This window comes from Phalacrocorax aristotelis, chromosome 22 (assembly GCF_949628215.1).
Source record: "Phalacrocorax aristotelis chromosome 22, bGulAri2.1, whole genome shotgun sequence".
Classification (NCBI taxonomy): domain Eukaryota; kingdom Metazoa; phylum Chordata; class Aves; order Suliformes; family Phalacrocoracidae; genus Phalacrocorax; species Phalacrocorax aristotelis.
This window is the reverse complement of record NC_134297.1, coordinates 7,722,723-7,738,231: the sequence shown is the minus strand read 5'-3', so window position 1 is coordinate 7,738,231 and position 15,509 is coordinate 7,722,723. Positions and strand designations below refer to the sequence as shown.

The 15,509-nt window shown below is 48.8% G+C and overlaps 1 protein-coding gene across 2 annotated transcripts in view; it reads right to left on the bottom strand.

The window, feature by feature from the left end:
* The window catches only part of KIRREL3 (kirre like nephrin family adhesion molecule 3), a 347,570-nt gene that overhangs the window by 89,331 nt on the left and 242,730 nt on the right, over window positions 1-15,509 (bottom strand). For both annotated transcript variants that reach the window (XM_075116531.1, XM_075116532.1), the window contains exons 3-4: window positions 10,305-10,454; window positions 8,385-8,534 (exon numbers count right to left, since the gene is read on the bottom strand). In XM_075116531.1, coding sequence (XP_074972632.1) covers window positions 8,385-8,534; window positions 10,305-10,454 — 300 coding nt within the window. The remainder of the gene's footprint in view (window positions 1-8,384; window positions 8,535-10,304; window positions 10,455-15,509) is intronic.

The following is a 15,509-nucleotide window of genomic DNA, read 5'->3' as shown; positions in this document are numbered from 1 at the left end:
AAAAAGAGTAACAGCCCCTTCCAGAGAGCTATTTGTCCAACCTCTACATTAACATGGGATGAATATCCTAGGGCAGGGGAGGTGATTTGCCTATCAATTACGAAGGACACCCACAGGTCAGTCATTAAGATGCAGCTATCCAGTTTTGAAGCTCAAGTTGAGCTAAAAGGAATGCCACAGCCCCAAAGCCATCCCCGTCCTACCATCAGATGGGAAGGTGACATCCATCAGACATGCCGACGGGTGCATCAAAAGCAAATCCACTTGGGAATGCCAGGAACAGATAGCATTGCGACAGATTTGTAACAAGAAGAGAGCTTCATCACTGGGTTCACCAACTGTTTCTCCACCATGACCTGGGGAAGATGCTGGTCACAGCTGGGACCTGTGCTAGGAAGCCTGAACTCTATCACGGCTGGCAGAGCATCTCAGAAACAGGCCGAGCGGGTGCAAGGCTGGACAACACTCAAAGGAGGCGGGGGGGAAAAGCAAGACATGCAAAAAGCAACCCAGGATAGGGCTGGCAAAGCTCTTGGACCCAAGGAAACACAGCCCTCCAGGCTGGCCACAAGGAGAGGTGTGGGGTGGGCAGGCATCCTCCAGCAGGAACACCTCAACAGCTGCTTTATGCATCCTCTCCCAAAGCGTTTTCTCTGCTTTCATGCCGGCCCTGCCCTTGCCAAGCCTCAGGCTCATTTTTCATTAGGAGGGATCAATAAGAAAGCGGGGGCTGTCGCTCAGGTGATGTCACGCTTCGAGGGCCTCATTCTTCTCCGCCAGCTGACAAGGGGAGAGGGAGTCAATACTTTTGTCAGGTCACTAACAACCCACCAAGTTCCCAGCGGTGATGGATCCCCCGGCTGAGCAGCCACCAAGCGCAGCCCGGACGCGTAACACTGCAATCTATATTGCGTCCGTGCGGGCACGCGTGAGAGGCACAAAAGGAGCTGCTGTGTGCACATATAATGCAGATACCGAGGAGCGCGCGTGGGATACAGATGGGGAAGTTTTGTGTCGATTGGCGAGAGGGAGAAACGTGCGTAGGCGTGCAAAGCAAAGAGATTTGCACGTGTGCAGGGTTTCTTTGTGTGACGCAGAGTGCAAGGTGTCAGCGGTCCGAAAGGGAATAAAGCAGAATAATCTCCCCTGCCCACATGGACTGCACGCAGCCGGAGCCATGGGTGCAGTATACGATACCGAGGGGAAAGACTCACGTGACCCAGTGCTTCCTGAATGACTTATGCAAACCGGGGAGGATTTGGCGGCGAGATGCAGAGAGGTTCGTGCCCAGAGTAGGAGGCGGCGCAGACGCAGCGGTATAAAGGACAGAGGGATCTGGATACACAGCAACCACCCCTCACGTCATTTCATGGCACCTTCGCGGCCATCATAGCCGGGAGTAATTGCTCACGGCTCTTGTGCGAGGAGCAGGGAGGTGGGCAGAGCCAGCAAGAGGGTAAAGGGATGCATCCACCACTGCATCCGAAGGGATGGCAGAGAATCAGGAAGGCTTTTTGTCAGCTCTGTGTGCTTTGCGTCCATCAGTGCGGTACAGACCAGTAGACTCTGCACAGAGAAGCCAAACGCTTCGCGTTCGATAAATACGCGGGTCAGGCCCTCCCCGCATCAAGACAAGAAATCACACATTGGCACAAGAATCCCAACACTAATCATTTCTAACTGTGTCTCTTTCTATTTCCTCTGTGGTCCTTCAGTCTTCAGCATTCAGGGAGGAATGTTGTTGCAGCTCTGAGGATATAAGCAAGGTGAAGTTTGATGGGAGAGGTGGTAACTGCTGGTAGACCAAGTGATACAGTTCAAAGAAAAAGACGGGCTTCCAGGCACACAAATCTTCCTTCAGTATTCAAGCCTGGCTCTGCGGCGCCGAAGGCTAACCATTCATTTACGTACAGAACAAGAAGACTTTCATGGTATCACCTAACCCCGGGGCCCCGGGCTTTAAGAAAACACAAATTTTGCAAGACTACTCATAAAATGGTGTGAGCCGGTAACACTGGACCAAGGTTTGAGGAAGGAGAGGCAGCACCTGCTTTGTGCTGGCCTGACCCAGATGACCTTCCCTCCCGGCAATTAAACACCAGCCACTACTCAGATACACCCCTGTCCTGTTGGGAATGAATATATTTATAATTTTTAATGCATTTGATGAATATATACATATTTTTTTAAATTTCCTGGTCACGCAGCGGTGTATTAGCCATGCCTCTTGGACTGGGACAGGCCTGACGCCCATCAGGGTGCTGTCTTTGCTAAAGCTCCAGGTTTCCCAGTGACTACTGGGAAACTCCCTCTGGGACCCTTAGGGAAGAGGCTTTTCACATTTTCATGATGACTGGGTGCACCAAGCCACTCCCTACCTTAGCAGCTCTACAACAGCACGGCAAAAGCAGCAGAACGGTGGGTACATCTGTAAGGTGAAACAAACCCCTTTCTTGTATTTCCTCTCCCCATATTTGTGTAATCAGGACGTTGCTACTCTACAGCAACGAGGCTGGCAGAGCCCGAGGCTGGTGGACATGTCCCTTACCACATTTCACCCTAGCACCATGCAGCCAGCGAAGCTGTGCTTTATGGGGATGTAAGTGAATCCATTTTGCTCGTCTCCCTCAAAGTAAGGAGAGCAGAGCTCAAGCTGATGCTGCCTTGCCTTCCTCTTCCTCCAGACAGGCAGGGCGCAAACCCTTCTGAAATGGGGGAAGGAGAGCGCTTCCCAATGCCCAGGTGAAACCCAGCTTGGGAGGACCCACCTCTAGAGCTGAGTTTTTAGCATACAGTACCTCTCTTTGATCTGTTTTACCAGCTATAGACTGCACGAGGCAGAGGTTGCCTTTCACCCTGAATTTATACAGCACCTCCGAGACCCTGGGTTTGCCTGGCTGGGTACCGTGAAGCCCACAGAGATACCTTCCCACCCCAGGAGCCAGGCAGGGATGCTAGCAAGGAAACCCGTCCACCCTCTGCTATCAAAAGGAATCGGCTCAGAGCACTGTAAACTTAAGCTGCTCAGACATGACATCAAATATTTAGGTTATCTGGGATTTGTGCTCGATTGTTTGATGTTTCTGTTTCATTCTCAGTAGACCCGCTTACTATTTTGCCACTGAAAATATTCCCAGCAGAAAATGCAGCTTCGTGAAGACCCAAACTTTTTCAAGGAGAAGAGACTGTCTGGAAGAAAATCATCACATTTTCATCACTTCTTTTTTTGTTCTGAACCACCATCCTGACTCTACACGCTGGTTTAGGCTGCATTTTGCTTTCAGAGAATTGAATTCTGTTAAAAAGTATGGGAAGATACTTGAGGTGGTTCCAAGCTGAACAGTTTCTGGATTTGAAACATCACCTAGTCCACATTTTCTCATTGCAGCTCAGCATTACAAACAAACATTGAAAAATTCCCAGGCCATAGCCTCTTTATTTTCTGATCAAACTCCGCTAAAGAGCAGGAAAGCTGGGAAGCACAGATGTCTCAAGCTGCCAGCAATCATTTTGGTAATGGAAATAGCTTACTCTGCTCTGCGGGGGAGAGACTGGAAAGACTTGGCTAAAAAGAGGATTGGAATAAAATAAAAAATAAAATAAAGAAGAGGAAAAGGGTTGTGATTGAACGTGAAGGCACTTGACACCTAGGTGACCCTCCTCTTCTCCTGTCCCTGGCTTGTTCCATCTCAAAAGACAGGAGCTCTCACTTCAAATTAACTTAATCTGTAGCATTAAATAATTCATGTTGATTTAAGAAAGCTTTATTTCTAATGGGACACACATGAAGGCAGAGTTAATATTAGAAGAGACTGTGGTGGGGGAGGAGACAGGGAATTAGACTATAAAAGGTGAACGTACAAGTTAATTGCCTATCAATTATTCACCTTAACTCTCTGGAAGTAGCTCCTCTGCCTCCCTCCTCACACCCCACGGTCCCCTTGTCCTGGTTGTCACCAAATTCCTACCAGCGTCTCTCCGGGATCACCCCTTGCCCTGTGCTGAGCTGCAGAGATAGTGGTGTACAGGAGCCTGCCGGGGCAGCCCGTGGCTCAAGGCAGGGCTGGAGGCATCACATCTCATGCTGGGGTCTCTTCCAGCCCTTCCCTGGCCAAACCCTTTGGCACCTACATGATGCTCCCGAGAAGCTGCTTAAAACCACAGAAGACTGAGCCTGCCGTGTGTAGCGAAGGATGGCTTGTCCCACCATGAACGGCTCATCATCCATTTGCATGATTCCACGACCCTTTTGAGGACCACAGACCAGGACAGGCTTGGGATTCTTCTGCCAAGACGCCAGTGAAGAAGAGCAACCACGCCACCATCCAGCCTCCCCGATGCATCACCGCCCATCTGCTCTCCTTGACCACCCTCCTGGCACCGCGGGTCCTGCCCACCCCAGCCATCGTGTGAGCTGAGGCTTTGCAACAGCGCTGCCAGATCAGCGCGGCGAGCCAGGGCTCCCCTCTTCCCCTCCCCTCTCCTCCCTCCCGGGGAAGCCAACGCTCTCTTCAAAGTTTCTCCTCGCTTGGCTGCCTTCGAGATGTGGGAACTCAACACTAATTAACGTGTCTGCAAATCCCAGCTCGGCTGGCGGGGCCTTGAATTCATTCATGGTCCCCCGAGTGCAGAAGGATCCACAAGCTAGCCCTCTGGCTCCTTAAACTACATGGCTGGCAGATGCATATTTTAACAACACACAACTGTTGGCTATATAATCTCTTGTATTTGCCCTCCCTGCTCCGAGCTTTGATGGAAGACTGGAGGGAACTCTCCAGTGGTTACAGCCAAAGTGTTTGCTTTGCAATTTCGCTCGACTGCTGTCTGATTTTATTTTTAAATTTCTTCAAGTCCTAATCAGGTTCTTACTTTATTTAATTAATACCCAGCTTAGTTAAATAGATCATAAATTAAGAAGCCCTGCCACTAAAGACATACCAGGTAGCAAACAGCCCTCCAGCGGCTTCCCAGAGCCTGCCTGACTCGGGTTCTGCTGCCAAATTGCTGCCCCGACACTCTTTGCTTGCAGAAGACGTGGATATTTCTGCACCTCCCAAATCCCATCTCCTCAGCCTTTATCAGATGTCTCCTGGGCAGACGTCCCTAGGAGAGAGAGCAGCGACTCCGTTCCCGGCCAATTTGGGCAACGGTAGGAGGGGAGGGAGACCTGGAGAAACAGGGGTCCTTCAGCTTTGGGATGAATTAACCAGGTTCCTGAGCTATATTTGTCCCTGAGACTCTACAAATAAAAGACATCTGATGCTGATGACACTAATAAGCTCATCTGTTTGAGTGTTTGGACTTCCAAGGCTATGGAATGATCTGTTCCACTACATTTAACCATGTAGATTTGAAAACAATGTGACAAAACCTTAAATATTTAATTAAAATATTAATGCAGACGCTCTGCATCAGAGCAGGGAAGTAGGAGGCATCAGCCCCGAAAAGCTGTTGTCAGACATGAATGACGGCAGTTGGAAACTGAATTGTGAGGCATTAGGAGATTTTCTGACACCAAGGAAGTGAAAAAGCTGGCAATAAGGGACAAGGCAGCACCGACCCATGCAAAAAAAAACCCAGGCAAGGTTATTTTCCTGAGACAAGGGGGTGGGATGGAGCAGGATGGGGCTCTCCAGAACTGCCTCCAACATCCCTGACCGGTTGATGAGCCGCTCGAGCCGTTGGCAAACTCAGCGGCACGCGTTGGGCTCCCAGCCACGAGAGCCTCCCAGCTCTGCTCCGGCTGTGACAAATTGTTTTCTCCAGTAGCTGCAAGGTTTGCATGCACATCTGGGGATGGCTAAGGGATCCTGTCCTGCCTAGGCGACGCCTGCATCCTCAGGTGAAGCTGCACAGACTGGGATGATTTAGGCTTTGGTTGAATGTCAAGGATGAATCAGAAAGCCTCCAGGATGGGAGTTCTCCGTCCCCGCCTACCCACCAGGATGCTGGAGGTGTGACCAATATCCTCCTGCTTGAAATCTCCCTCCTTGCCACGACCGAGGGAGCCCAGCTTCCCTCTCCAGAGGCACTGAGAAGGCAGCCTGGGCTTCCCAGGAGCGTAGGCAGCAGGATGCCCGAGTCACGCTGGGTTTCGAGCAGAGGACTTTTACAGTTAATTTACAAGTAATCCCTCCTGGATTTACAAATCACCTCCGATGGCAATAAAAAGCTAAAAGGAATGCCCCACAAGTGACTTCTCCAAATGAGGCAGCTCAGGTAGCCTGTCACATCCCTTCCTAACGCAGCGAGATGAAATCTGGGAGATACACGTCCCTCCAGTGAGGGCTGCTTCGCTCACGACTAAAGCAGGCTCGCCAAGTTGGCACGCGTCGGATCCGAAGAGGAGAAATGTCTGCACAGCTGGTGGCATTACACATCTCCTCTCCATTTTTCTGTACAAACACACGCTTTGCCTCCCTAAGGTACAGTAAATTTAGCTCGACGCACTGCATGCTGTAACCGGCTGTCAGGAGCCAGCGCGAGCTCTTAACATGCGGGGTGGTGGAGGTATCTACTCTTAATGTGCCATTTCTATTCTCCTCCACTGGGCTGGCTAAAAACGCAGACCGCAGACCACCGGCGGCAAGATCTGCCTTTGCTGCTGGTGTGGGACATGCCATCCTACCGCAAAGGTATCAAAGTGCGATCTGCTGACCGCTAATGGCCTTCCAGTCCCTTTCCGAGGGCGCGGATTAGCCCTCGTACCTCCCCAGCCAGCCTTAAATTTCCCCAGAACATCAGCACAAATACATCTAAAGTGAACAATGTGCTACCGATTGGTCGCAAAGCCCCATTTTCTTATCGATCGGGCTTAAGTTGAACGTGCTATAACTTTAATTTTCTTAAAAGGAAAACACGCTGCAAACAAGTTGCTGAACATCTTAGGTAAATGTACCAATTAGCAGCTACCATGTATATTCACATAAACATTAACTACCATCTATTCAACACATTCCATAACCCCAAAGATAATAACGATTTCCTTTTGATCCATAAAACCAGCTCTCTGCTCAATCAACGCTCCGCAGCAGCTCTGAGCTCTGACGTATGCCTGTGCGCCCTGGGACTAAATTAGTTTTGAAATCTTTAGCTCTAATTAAATAACATTATTTCTTTTGTCTGGCTCCAGCAACGTATTCTGCCCTCACAACAGAAGGAGGGAGCCCAGGCAAAGGAGGGGAAGGTGACACAGCTTGCACAGGTTGTCGGTGGGCGAGGAAGCCCCCGACAGCCGCGTTCTGCTTTCCGATTCATTCGCAGCCTTCTTTCATGTATGGGCACATGTCAGAGCTCTGAGCTGCTGCAAAGGGTTGATCGAGCAGAAGGATGGATCAAAAGAAAATCATCGTTATCTTCGGGGTCAGGGAAGGAAGAGATGGCAGTTGTGTGAGCTTGGGGGTAGGGTACTTTGTAGGGTTGCGGAGAGAGAAAAGCAGTCGCAGGTGAAATTACAAACCTGAAATTACAACTCATTTTCACGGTGGTGCGCAGACTCCGATAAGGCGCACCTTCAACCGGAACTACTACCTTAATTCACTTTTTTTTTGGCCGCTTAAGGCTAATTAGCGTTGATCTGACTAAAAGCACTAAAACTCTTGGTTTGGATCTTTTTTAACAATTTTTTTTTCCCTAAAAACTAACCAGGAGAAAAAACAACAAGGAAAAAACACATCCAAACTTCAATTTAAACCAAATTAAATACATAAATAGTTTCGCTTTGGGGGCTGAATAATCAGGATGTACCTGGGAGCAATACAGACTAGTTTTTGCCCAAGCTTTTCAAGAAAAATACCATTTTCATTAACTTTTCTGAAGCCACATCCATTCTGCGAAGTCTCCCTGGTGCGGCCTGCCTTTTCCCAGCACTCCTGACAAGCATTCGCAACCACTTTGCCAACCTGCCAGCAAAGCCCCTTACCTTTGCTAGCGCTTCTCTTCCATCTCCCACCCAAAAAGGGTCTTTACAAGATGGTGGGAGCTGTCTCCTTTTTGCAGTCCCATGCAACATCCCACTGTGTTCCTTGTGGGAAAGATTAGTTACTGAGAAAGGTGCGATCATAAAACATATGTATGAAAATAGGTAGTAGGAAAACCAGCCTTTCCTCAAGTGGTAGCATCCTCCTGGGCCTGCCGCAGAACAGCATTGCAGCAAGGGTAACGCGTATCGCACCGACGGCACCGACGCTCTTCATAGCCTCATATTTATACACATACGCTCTTGAATTGGCACCTATATTTGTAGAGCTGAAGTACCAACCATTTTGTGCCTATGTTACTCATCCCAGAATTGCCGTACTGCTAAACAACCTCCTTTGCTACCATTCTCAGAATCAAAAAACAAAAGCAAACAACCTCCGAAGGGATGAGGAGATGGGTCTTACCGAGAACAGTCAGCCGGGCAGGTCGGGATCGGATGGCTGCTTGAATGGCCTGACATTCGTAGACGGCGTCATCCTGGAGATCAGCTCTCAGGATTTTCAAGTGATGCTCTCCGGACAGATGGTCTCCTACGACCAGATAGCGCGGATAACCTGCAGAACACAAATCACGAGTCAGGAGGCAACTGGACCGATAAGCGCAAGGATGTAGGGTATACAGCACGGGTCCAGCGCCCCTGCCACCCCACGGCAAAACCCAGGAGCCAGGCAGCTTCTTCCCCTCCTTGGCAGCCAGCCCAAAAAGAGAAGAGAGAGAGGCCTTCCAAATTTGGGAAAGAGACTGAGTTCTGCCCTAAGAGTTCAGAAAAGAAGTGCCGACGAAGGAGTATTAACTGAAATCCTTAGGAAAAGGGAAACCTTCCACCACCTCTGGCTGCTCTGAGACCTGTCACAGGATTTCCCTAACTCCTTAAGTCATCTGTGCGCATGCCAGTGGTGAATCCCCGGAATCCTCCCACTATTAGGTCAGCGTAAAGGTTGGGCAGGGCTCTGCGGGGGTACCGACAGCCCCGATCGGCCTGCCCTGCGTTTTGAGACATCTGAAGCATCCCAGAAGGAAGGCTGCCATCTCCCCATCCTTCCCTGCGCTGGTGATTAATGCACTGTGTAACGCAGGCAGCCTGGCACACTCTTGTGTTTTTGTTGTTTCGCAAGCTATCAACAGCAGGATTTGCTCTCCTGAACCGTAAGAAATACAAATGATGGGTTTGTTTGTATTTAGCTAATTAGATGACTGGCTGAGCCGGTATCATGCGAGCTGGCAGTTCCTCTTGCTTAAAGCAGCCCCAGCTCCATTAATTGTGAAAGTCGTTCATATAAGCTACATACTTCAGCAGAGCTGTTGTTACCCATTCGTGTTGCAAGGTCTTGTATGGAAAGCTCGGCTCTCTAATACATGTAAAAGTTGTGGCACAGTGCTTTGAGAAACAGCTGAAGAGGGGCCTGCTCGCTCAGGCAAGCCTGAGAAATGAGTAATTATATGTATTAAAAAAAAAAAGAGGAAAAGAAAAAGCAGGCATTGCACTTCAGAGAAGAGCGGGGTCCCCCGAGACCAAGAAACACGAATCCTCCCCTGGTTTTTCGATGCTGCTGCTTGACTTGGAGAAAAACCCTCTCAGGTGTCCCATGCTCTGCAGAAGTCGAGCAGTGGCAACCCCACACATGTACAACCTCTGTCGTGCTCGGGGGGACAAGGCTGCAGCTCCGGGAAGGGCTCAGTGCCCTCCCACGTTTCTGGGTCTCAAGTGAACTCTCTCCCTTAGTCCTGTGAAGTATTTCAGTAAAAAATTAGTATTTTCCAGCAAAATATATATAAATAACTGCCATTCCAGAGCCTTCGCCTGTTGCAATAAACCCTCAATCACAATGCGCGCGTGGGATTAAGTAACGAGAAGTCTGGGGAATTTTATTACCAAGCTGTAATTTGCCAGAAGTACAGCTTAAGGAAGCCACAAGTACTTGTGGGCTCTGCTGGATTGCAATAAACACATTTATCCAAAGCAAACAGGGACTTCCTTCCTTTTTCTTTTTTTTTTTGAGAATGCCAAAACAGGCACTTTCAACATTTACAAAACATTTTGCATCTTGGAAACACCACATTTGTTTCCAAAAGTCAACTGAAACCCAAGCAAGGCTTTCCAAAGGGTCAGGTCACACCTATGGGAAGCCGACCGTTCTGTTTCAAGTCAGCGTGAAAAAAGTTTTTGCTTATTCCAAGTTTCAACGTCTGAGCTGGCTGGAAGGTTCTGCAGGTAAAGCGAAAACACTTCTTAATCTCAAAATAAAGATTGAGGCTGCACCTGCACTGGTGGGCAGGGTGAGCTCTCATTTTCCTTGCTTAGGTAGGGTAGCATCACGACTTACTTGAGAGATCCCGTCCGACTCCAAGGGCGAGCCCGTCTTTAATCCACAGCACGATGCCATTATACTCGGGGATGGCGCACAGCAGCGTCACGGGCTGCCCGGCGATCACCACCTGGTCCTGGGGCTGCTGCGTGAAGGAGGATGCTTGACCTGGAGAGGGGAACAAGCGAGAATGAGGTGGCTGTTATTTCTCAGGTGGTTTTGCACACAATGCGGTGCCTTGGGAGGCAACAGCCCGAGATGCTCCTACCAGAGCACAAACCCGAGGCTGAATTCTGCAACTCTGAATTATGTGGTTACTTATTGCCCCCCTCGCACACTCAGAGAGGAATTTGCAACGTTTTTCCTCCCTGGGGAAAAAAAAATGACACAGCAAAGCGGTGCCAGCCATTTCCTCTAACTATTTTATTCTAAATCGCAGCATAGTGTTTTAGCTGTCATGATCAACAGAGAGAAAAGCAGCAGGCTTTCACGACGCTGTAATATTTTGTATTAAACAAGAGTCCTCTGCTCCTGAGTCTCGCTCCCACCTCAGGTGCTCCCTGAGATCAAGATGAACACTTAAGATCCTGCTACAAAACACGCAGGAAAACAAAGCTCTTGTTGTTTCTTCTCCCCAAGTGTAACCTACTCGTATTTGCTGGGAGTTTCAGGCACATCTGGGGACAAGAGGAAGCGACAGTCCTGGTTCAGCGCTGCCTTTTGCCAAAGATTCATCCTCAAACTGCCAAAGCATCCAACCCTAATGAGCCAAGCTCTCAAGCGTGACACCTACCACCTTGGTTGACGCAGGTGGACCAAGCGCGGTGGTTTATCATCTCGCACCTCACCCTTGCCCATCCTGAACACTGCAGTAACAATTCCAAGCCCTCGGGTCATCTCCTGCCATGGTGAGATGTCTCACACCTCAGGTGTGAGCTGAAACTTCTCATTTTCAAGAAAAAAGTACTCAGATGCAACATAACCTCTTTCACATCAGTTTGCTAAGCACTAGTATTGTTTTGTTGTCGCTCTTGGAAATACATCATCATTCCTTGACGTTGCCACGGTCAACAAACATTCAAAGTGTTAATTCCTTCTGTTTTTTTTTTTTTTTAATTTCCAAAAGGAGCGCTCTGGTTTTCAATCAGGTAAGGAGGGAATCTGGGGTGCCCGTACAGCACATCCCTGTGGCTCAGCAGAGATTGGGGCACACGGCCCATGTGCCACGTCACTCCTTTCTCTCAGATTTTCTTGTAAAGAAAATAGTAAAAGCAAGACCAAGCGCTGACAAAGCACCCCTAAACCAAATATACCTCTGGGGTATCTTAGCGAGCTGGCTCGTCGTGCTACAAGCTAGCACAGGTACATCGTGCCGCAGCCTAATGCGGGAAGGTCCTGACTGTAAAGCCATTTTTCAGGCTGATGGGCTGATATCTGGACACCTTTTGGGTGCAGTCCTTGGGGTTATTTGTAGAGCATCTGAAGAGCGGCTTTGCCAGCACTTAAAGTCTCGCTCTTAGTCCGGATATAGAAGAGATCTGAAAGAGAGAGGAGTTGGGAGAAAGGCAGAATGAGTGGATTGCGACTCACTGTATTACCTGAGGGGTTTTAAAGATCAGGAGCCTTGCTGTGTGTGAATTATCGCCCTGCAACAGGCATGGAATTAAAAGCCCACACCCCTCAGCTGAATGTCAGTTCAATACACAGAACCGTACCGGGCTGAGGAAAAAGTTTCTCTTTAAAATCAATTTGTTAAACCAGGACAGTCTCCATGTGAACCACCCCAAATCAATTCAACCCTCATTTACATTAACGCAATCTAATCATTGACTGATGATTAATCCTAAACCAAGGTTAAGTGTGACACAAGTTCTTGCAACTAAAGTTGTTTCCAAATGAGTTGTTGGGCCTTGCCTACAGGACAAAGCTACAAAGCTCAATCATTTTCTAACTCGTGCAGTTAAACCAATAGAAGACCCCTTGTGAACGCTTATATTTCAATTTAATTTAGTGTAGCTTAACTTAAACTCGCTCTTAGCCAGCTAAAGATGCACGGGGAAGAGCAGAGCCATCCCTTCTGGATTTCTGACGTAGGTCAGGTTAAAAAGCCCTGCTTAAATTTTTGCAAACCTCTCTGCAGCGGCCAGGTGCACCTCGAGCACCGTATTCCTGGGTATTTCAGAGGTCCTGGCTCTCCCAGCACCCACGTATTTGCAAGGAAATTGGATTTTCATCACAGGTGCTCCAGAAGGCCACGGTGGTGGCTCTCAGTGCGGTGCTGCACGTACGTCAGGACAGGTATATTCCAGAGGAGATTCCAGCTCTTTCTGCTGGGAGAGACTAGCTGGAAGCCACGGTGGCCTCTGATACCAGCAGAAACCCTTGTTATGCTGATTTAAGGTTTAGAAATTTGGTTTCAAAGGGAATTTTAACCAGCTCTGTGTTTTATTGGAACTCATAAATGCCAAGCACTACTAGGGAAAAGCGGGGATGAGAGAGAAAATTAGGAAAAGAAACAGAAAAAAGTGAGCATTTTGCGTTGTTGGTGTTTGCCTGGGTTTTTTTTTTTTAATATATATTTTCCACCCGCTAACTATGTTTTCATGGCTCACTCCGTAATCTTGACAATTCTCAAGGCAAGCCAGGCAAGTGGGGACAGCGCTGGAACGCAGCAATAACCCAGAAAGATTGTTTTATCGGCGAGAATTATCAGGTTGTCAGCTGGGAGCTGCAAGAGTCGTAATGAGAAAGCAGAAGCACAAAGCGGTGTCCATGCCCTCTGAAAATGCCCATTAAGCAGAGACTTCATTTGGTAATTGCTGTTGGAAATGAAGCCTTTTTTTAGGGTTGGTTTTTTCTTTCTTCCTTTGTTTCTTGATTTGTTTTAGAGAGCAGCTGATGGCCATGGAAAATCACAGCAGAAACATGGCATATGTCTCTTGTCTTTTCCTTCCCTCTGTTTGTTCAGTGTGAAAAATTGTCACTTGAAACCATTTTTTTGGGCCGAGGCTCCAGTTCAGCTACAAACAGCTCAGACTCAGCCGCAGGAGGGCAGAGACGGGGGTAAGTACCTTAAGAGCACGACCTGGCCCAGGCCCTGCTCCATGGCAGAATCACCTCTCCCTAAATCACAGATACAAAAGAAGCAAAAATTACTGAAGGCAGAGCTCAACTAGCTTTAAAATCAGCTTAAAGTCTGATTACTGGGTTTAACTGGGTTTGGAAGATCAGAGGCCTGTCCACGTTACAGCTTTCAGCTATCTTATGTCTTAATGTCAAAGGAACAAGTAATCTGCAGAGAAGTTTTAAGGTAGATAAGATACTTGACAGAAAATTACTAAAATGGGGATGTTGGGAGAGAGTGATTTACAAATGCAGTTGGAGTGGTGTCAGTTACAAGAAAATGGGCTGAAACATATCAATTGGGCATTTTCCCCATTAATTTTTGCCACATTGTTACAAAATTGTGCTTTGCTTTCGAAGCAGGGTGGTTTGACTCCAAGACAAAACAAAACAAGGACTTCAATGCCCACCCAAGATGCTGTCAGTCACCCAGAAGTTTCCCATTCTTTCCCCTTCCAATAAATAGGGTATTGGGAAAAACAAAATAATCTGGTTTTAACTATAACCTGGCTTCCCAAATCCAAATCCGTGCAGCGACTGGAGTTCAGACTATGTAAGCCCAACCAAAAGTCCAGGCAAGGCATCCACACCAGCCATGGCCCATCTACCATCTCCCTCTCACCTCCTCTAGCACCTTCCTGCCGCACGAAGGGAATCCAGGCTCTGGCTTTGGGATGTGCTCCTCTGCCCTGCGGCAGCAATCGCAAATGGCGGGGAGACGCAGCAGCGTGCACAAGCTCCCCCCACCGAGCGTAATCCTTCTCCTCCCTTTTTCCTCTTCTGTAAAGACATGGTATACTTTCAAAGAATGAAATAACCCAACTGGCGCTTGGCTTCCTGGTGGGGGGAAGCTCAACATGAGCGAACAGTGGCTGCTGCGGACAAGAAGGCCAACAGGATGCTGGGTTGCATCAAAAAGGGGCATCGCCTGTAGAGAGAAAGAAGTCATCATCCCGCTCTACTCAGCGCTGGTCAGGCCACACCTGGAGCGCTGTGTGCAGTTCTGGTCCCCGCTGTACAAAAAGGATGTGGCCAGGCTGGAAGGGGTCCAGAGAAGGGCCACCAAGGTTATCCAAGGCCTGGGAAGCTGCCATATGAGGATAGGCTGGGAGAACTGGGTTTGTTCAGCCTTGAGAAAAGGAGGCTCAGAGGGGATCTCATCACCATGTACCAGTACTTAAGGGGTAGCTACAAAGAAGACGGAGACTCGCTTTTTACACGGAGTCCCATGGAGAGGACAAGGGGGAATGGACACAAGTTGCTCTTGGGGAGATTCCGATTGGACATGAGAGGGACATTTTTCACAGTGAGGACAGTCACCACTGGAATAATCTCCCCAGGGAAGGGGTTGACTCAGCCACGTTGGACACCTTCAAGAGTCGTCTGGACAGGGTGCTTGGCCATCTTGTCTAGGCTGGGCTCTTTCCAGAAAGGTTGGAGTAGATGATCCCTGAGGTCCCTTCCAACCTGGGATTCTGGGATTCCTGCAAGCATCACTGGGAGCTGCTCGGCACCGACTGTGCCCCGCAAAAGCATCCACGTGAGCGTCTTCTGCTACTCATCCAGCAGAGGGGACGCACCAAGCAGAAGCATATTAAGTCTCTGAATTCATTATTTAAAAAAGAGAAAAAGATAGCAAATGGCTTTGTAAATGAGATGCTAACGGTGCCTCTTGGCCACGTTCCAGCGCGATGGTGAAGCCCTAGCTGCACTCTGAAGCTGCCCTTCTGCTGAATGCAGGTTGTCAACCACGTCGACCCCCTGTTGTAGACCGGGGGCTTTGGTGTCAGCAAAGGCGCAAGAGGCTCTTGATCTCAGACCCTCATCTTCTCCTGGTTGCTGGCTTTGCTTTGCTCCCCAAGGAGCTATTGACGCTGCCAGGTGACTACGTGACTGGGTTTCTGGGCCTGCGATCTCCTGCCTTCCTGGAGGAAGCGTCTCTAAAACAAAAGCAGGGGGCACTTCTCACAGCTATTGAAATCCTGAATGGCAGGAACAAAAATGGGAGAATAAAGGACCCACTGTGAATGGCGAGCAGGCAATAACGCTAACCCTGCTTTCAAAAATCACAGGCAGGATCCTTATGAAGTCACAAGCATG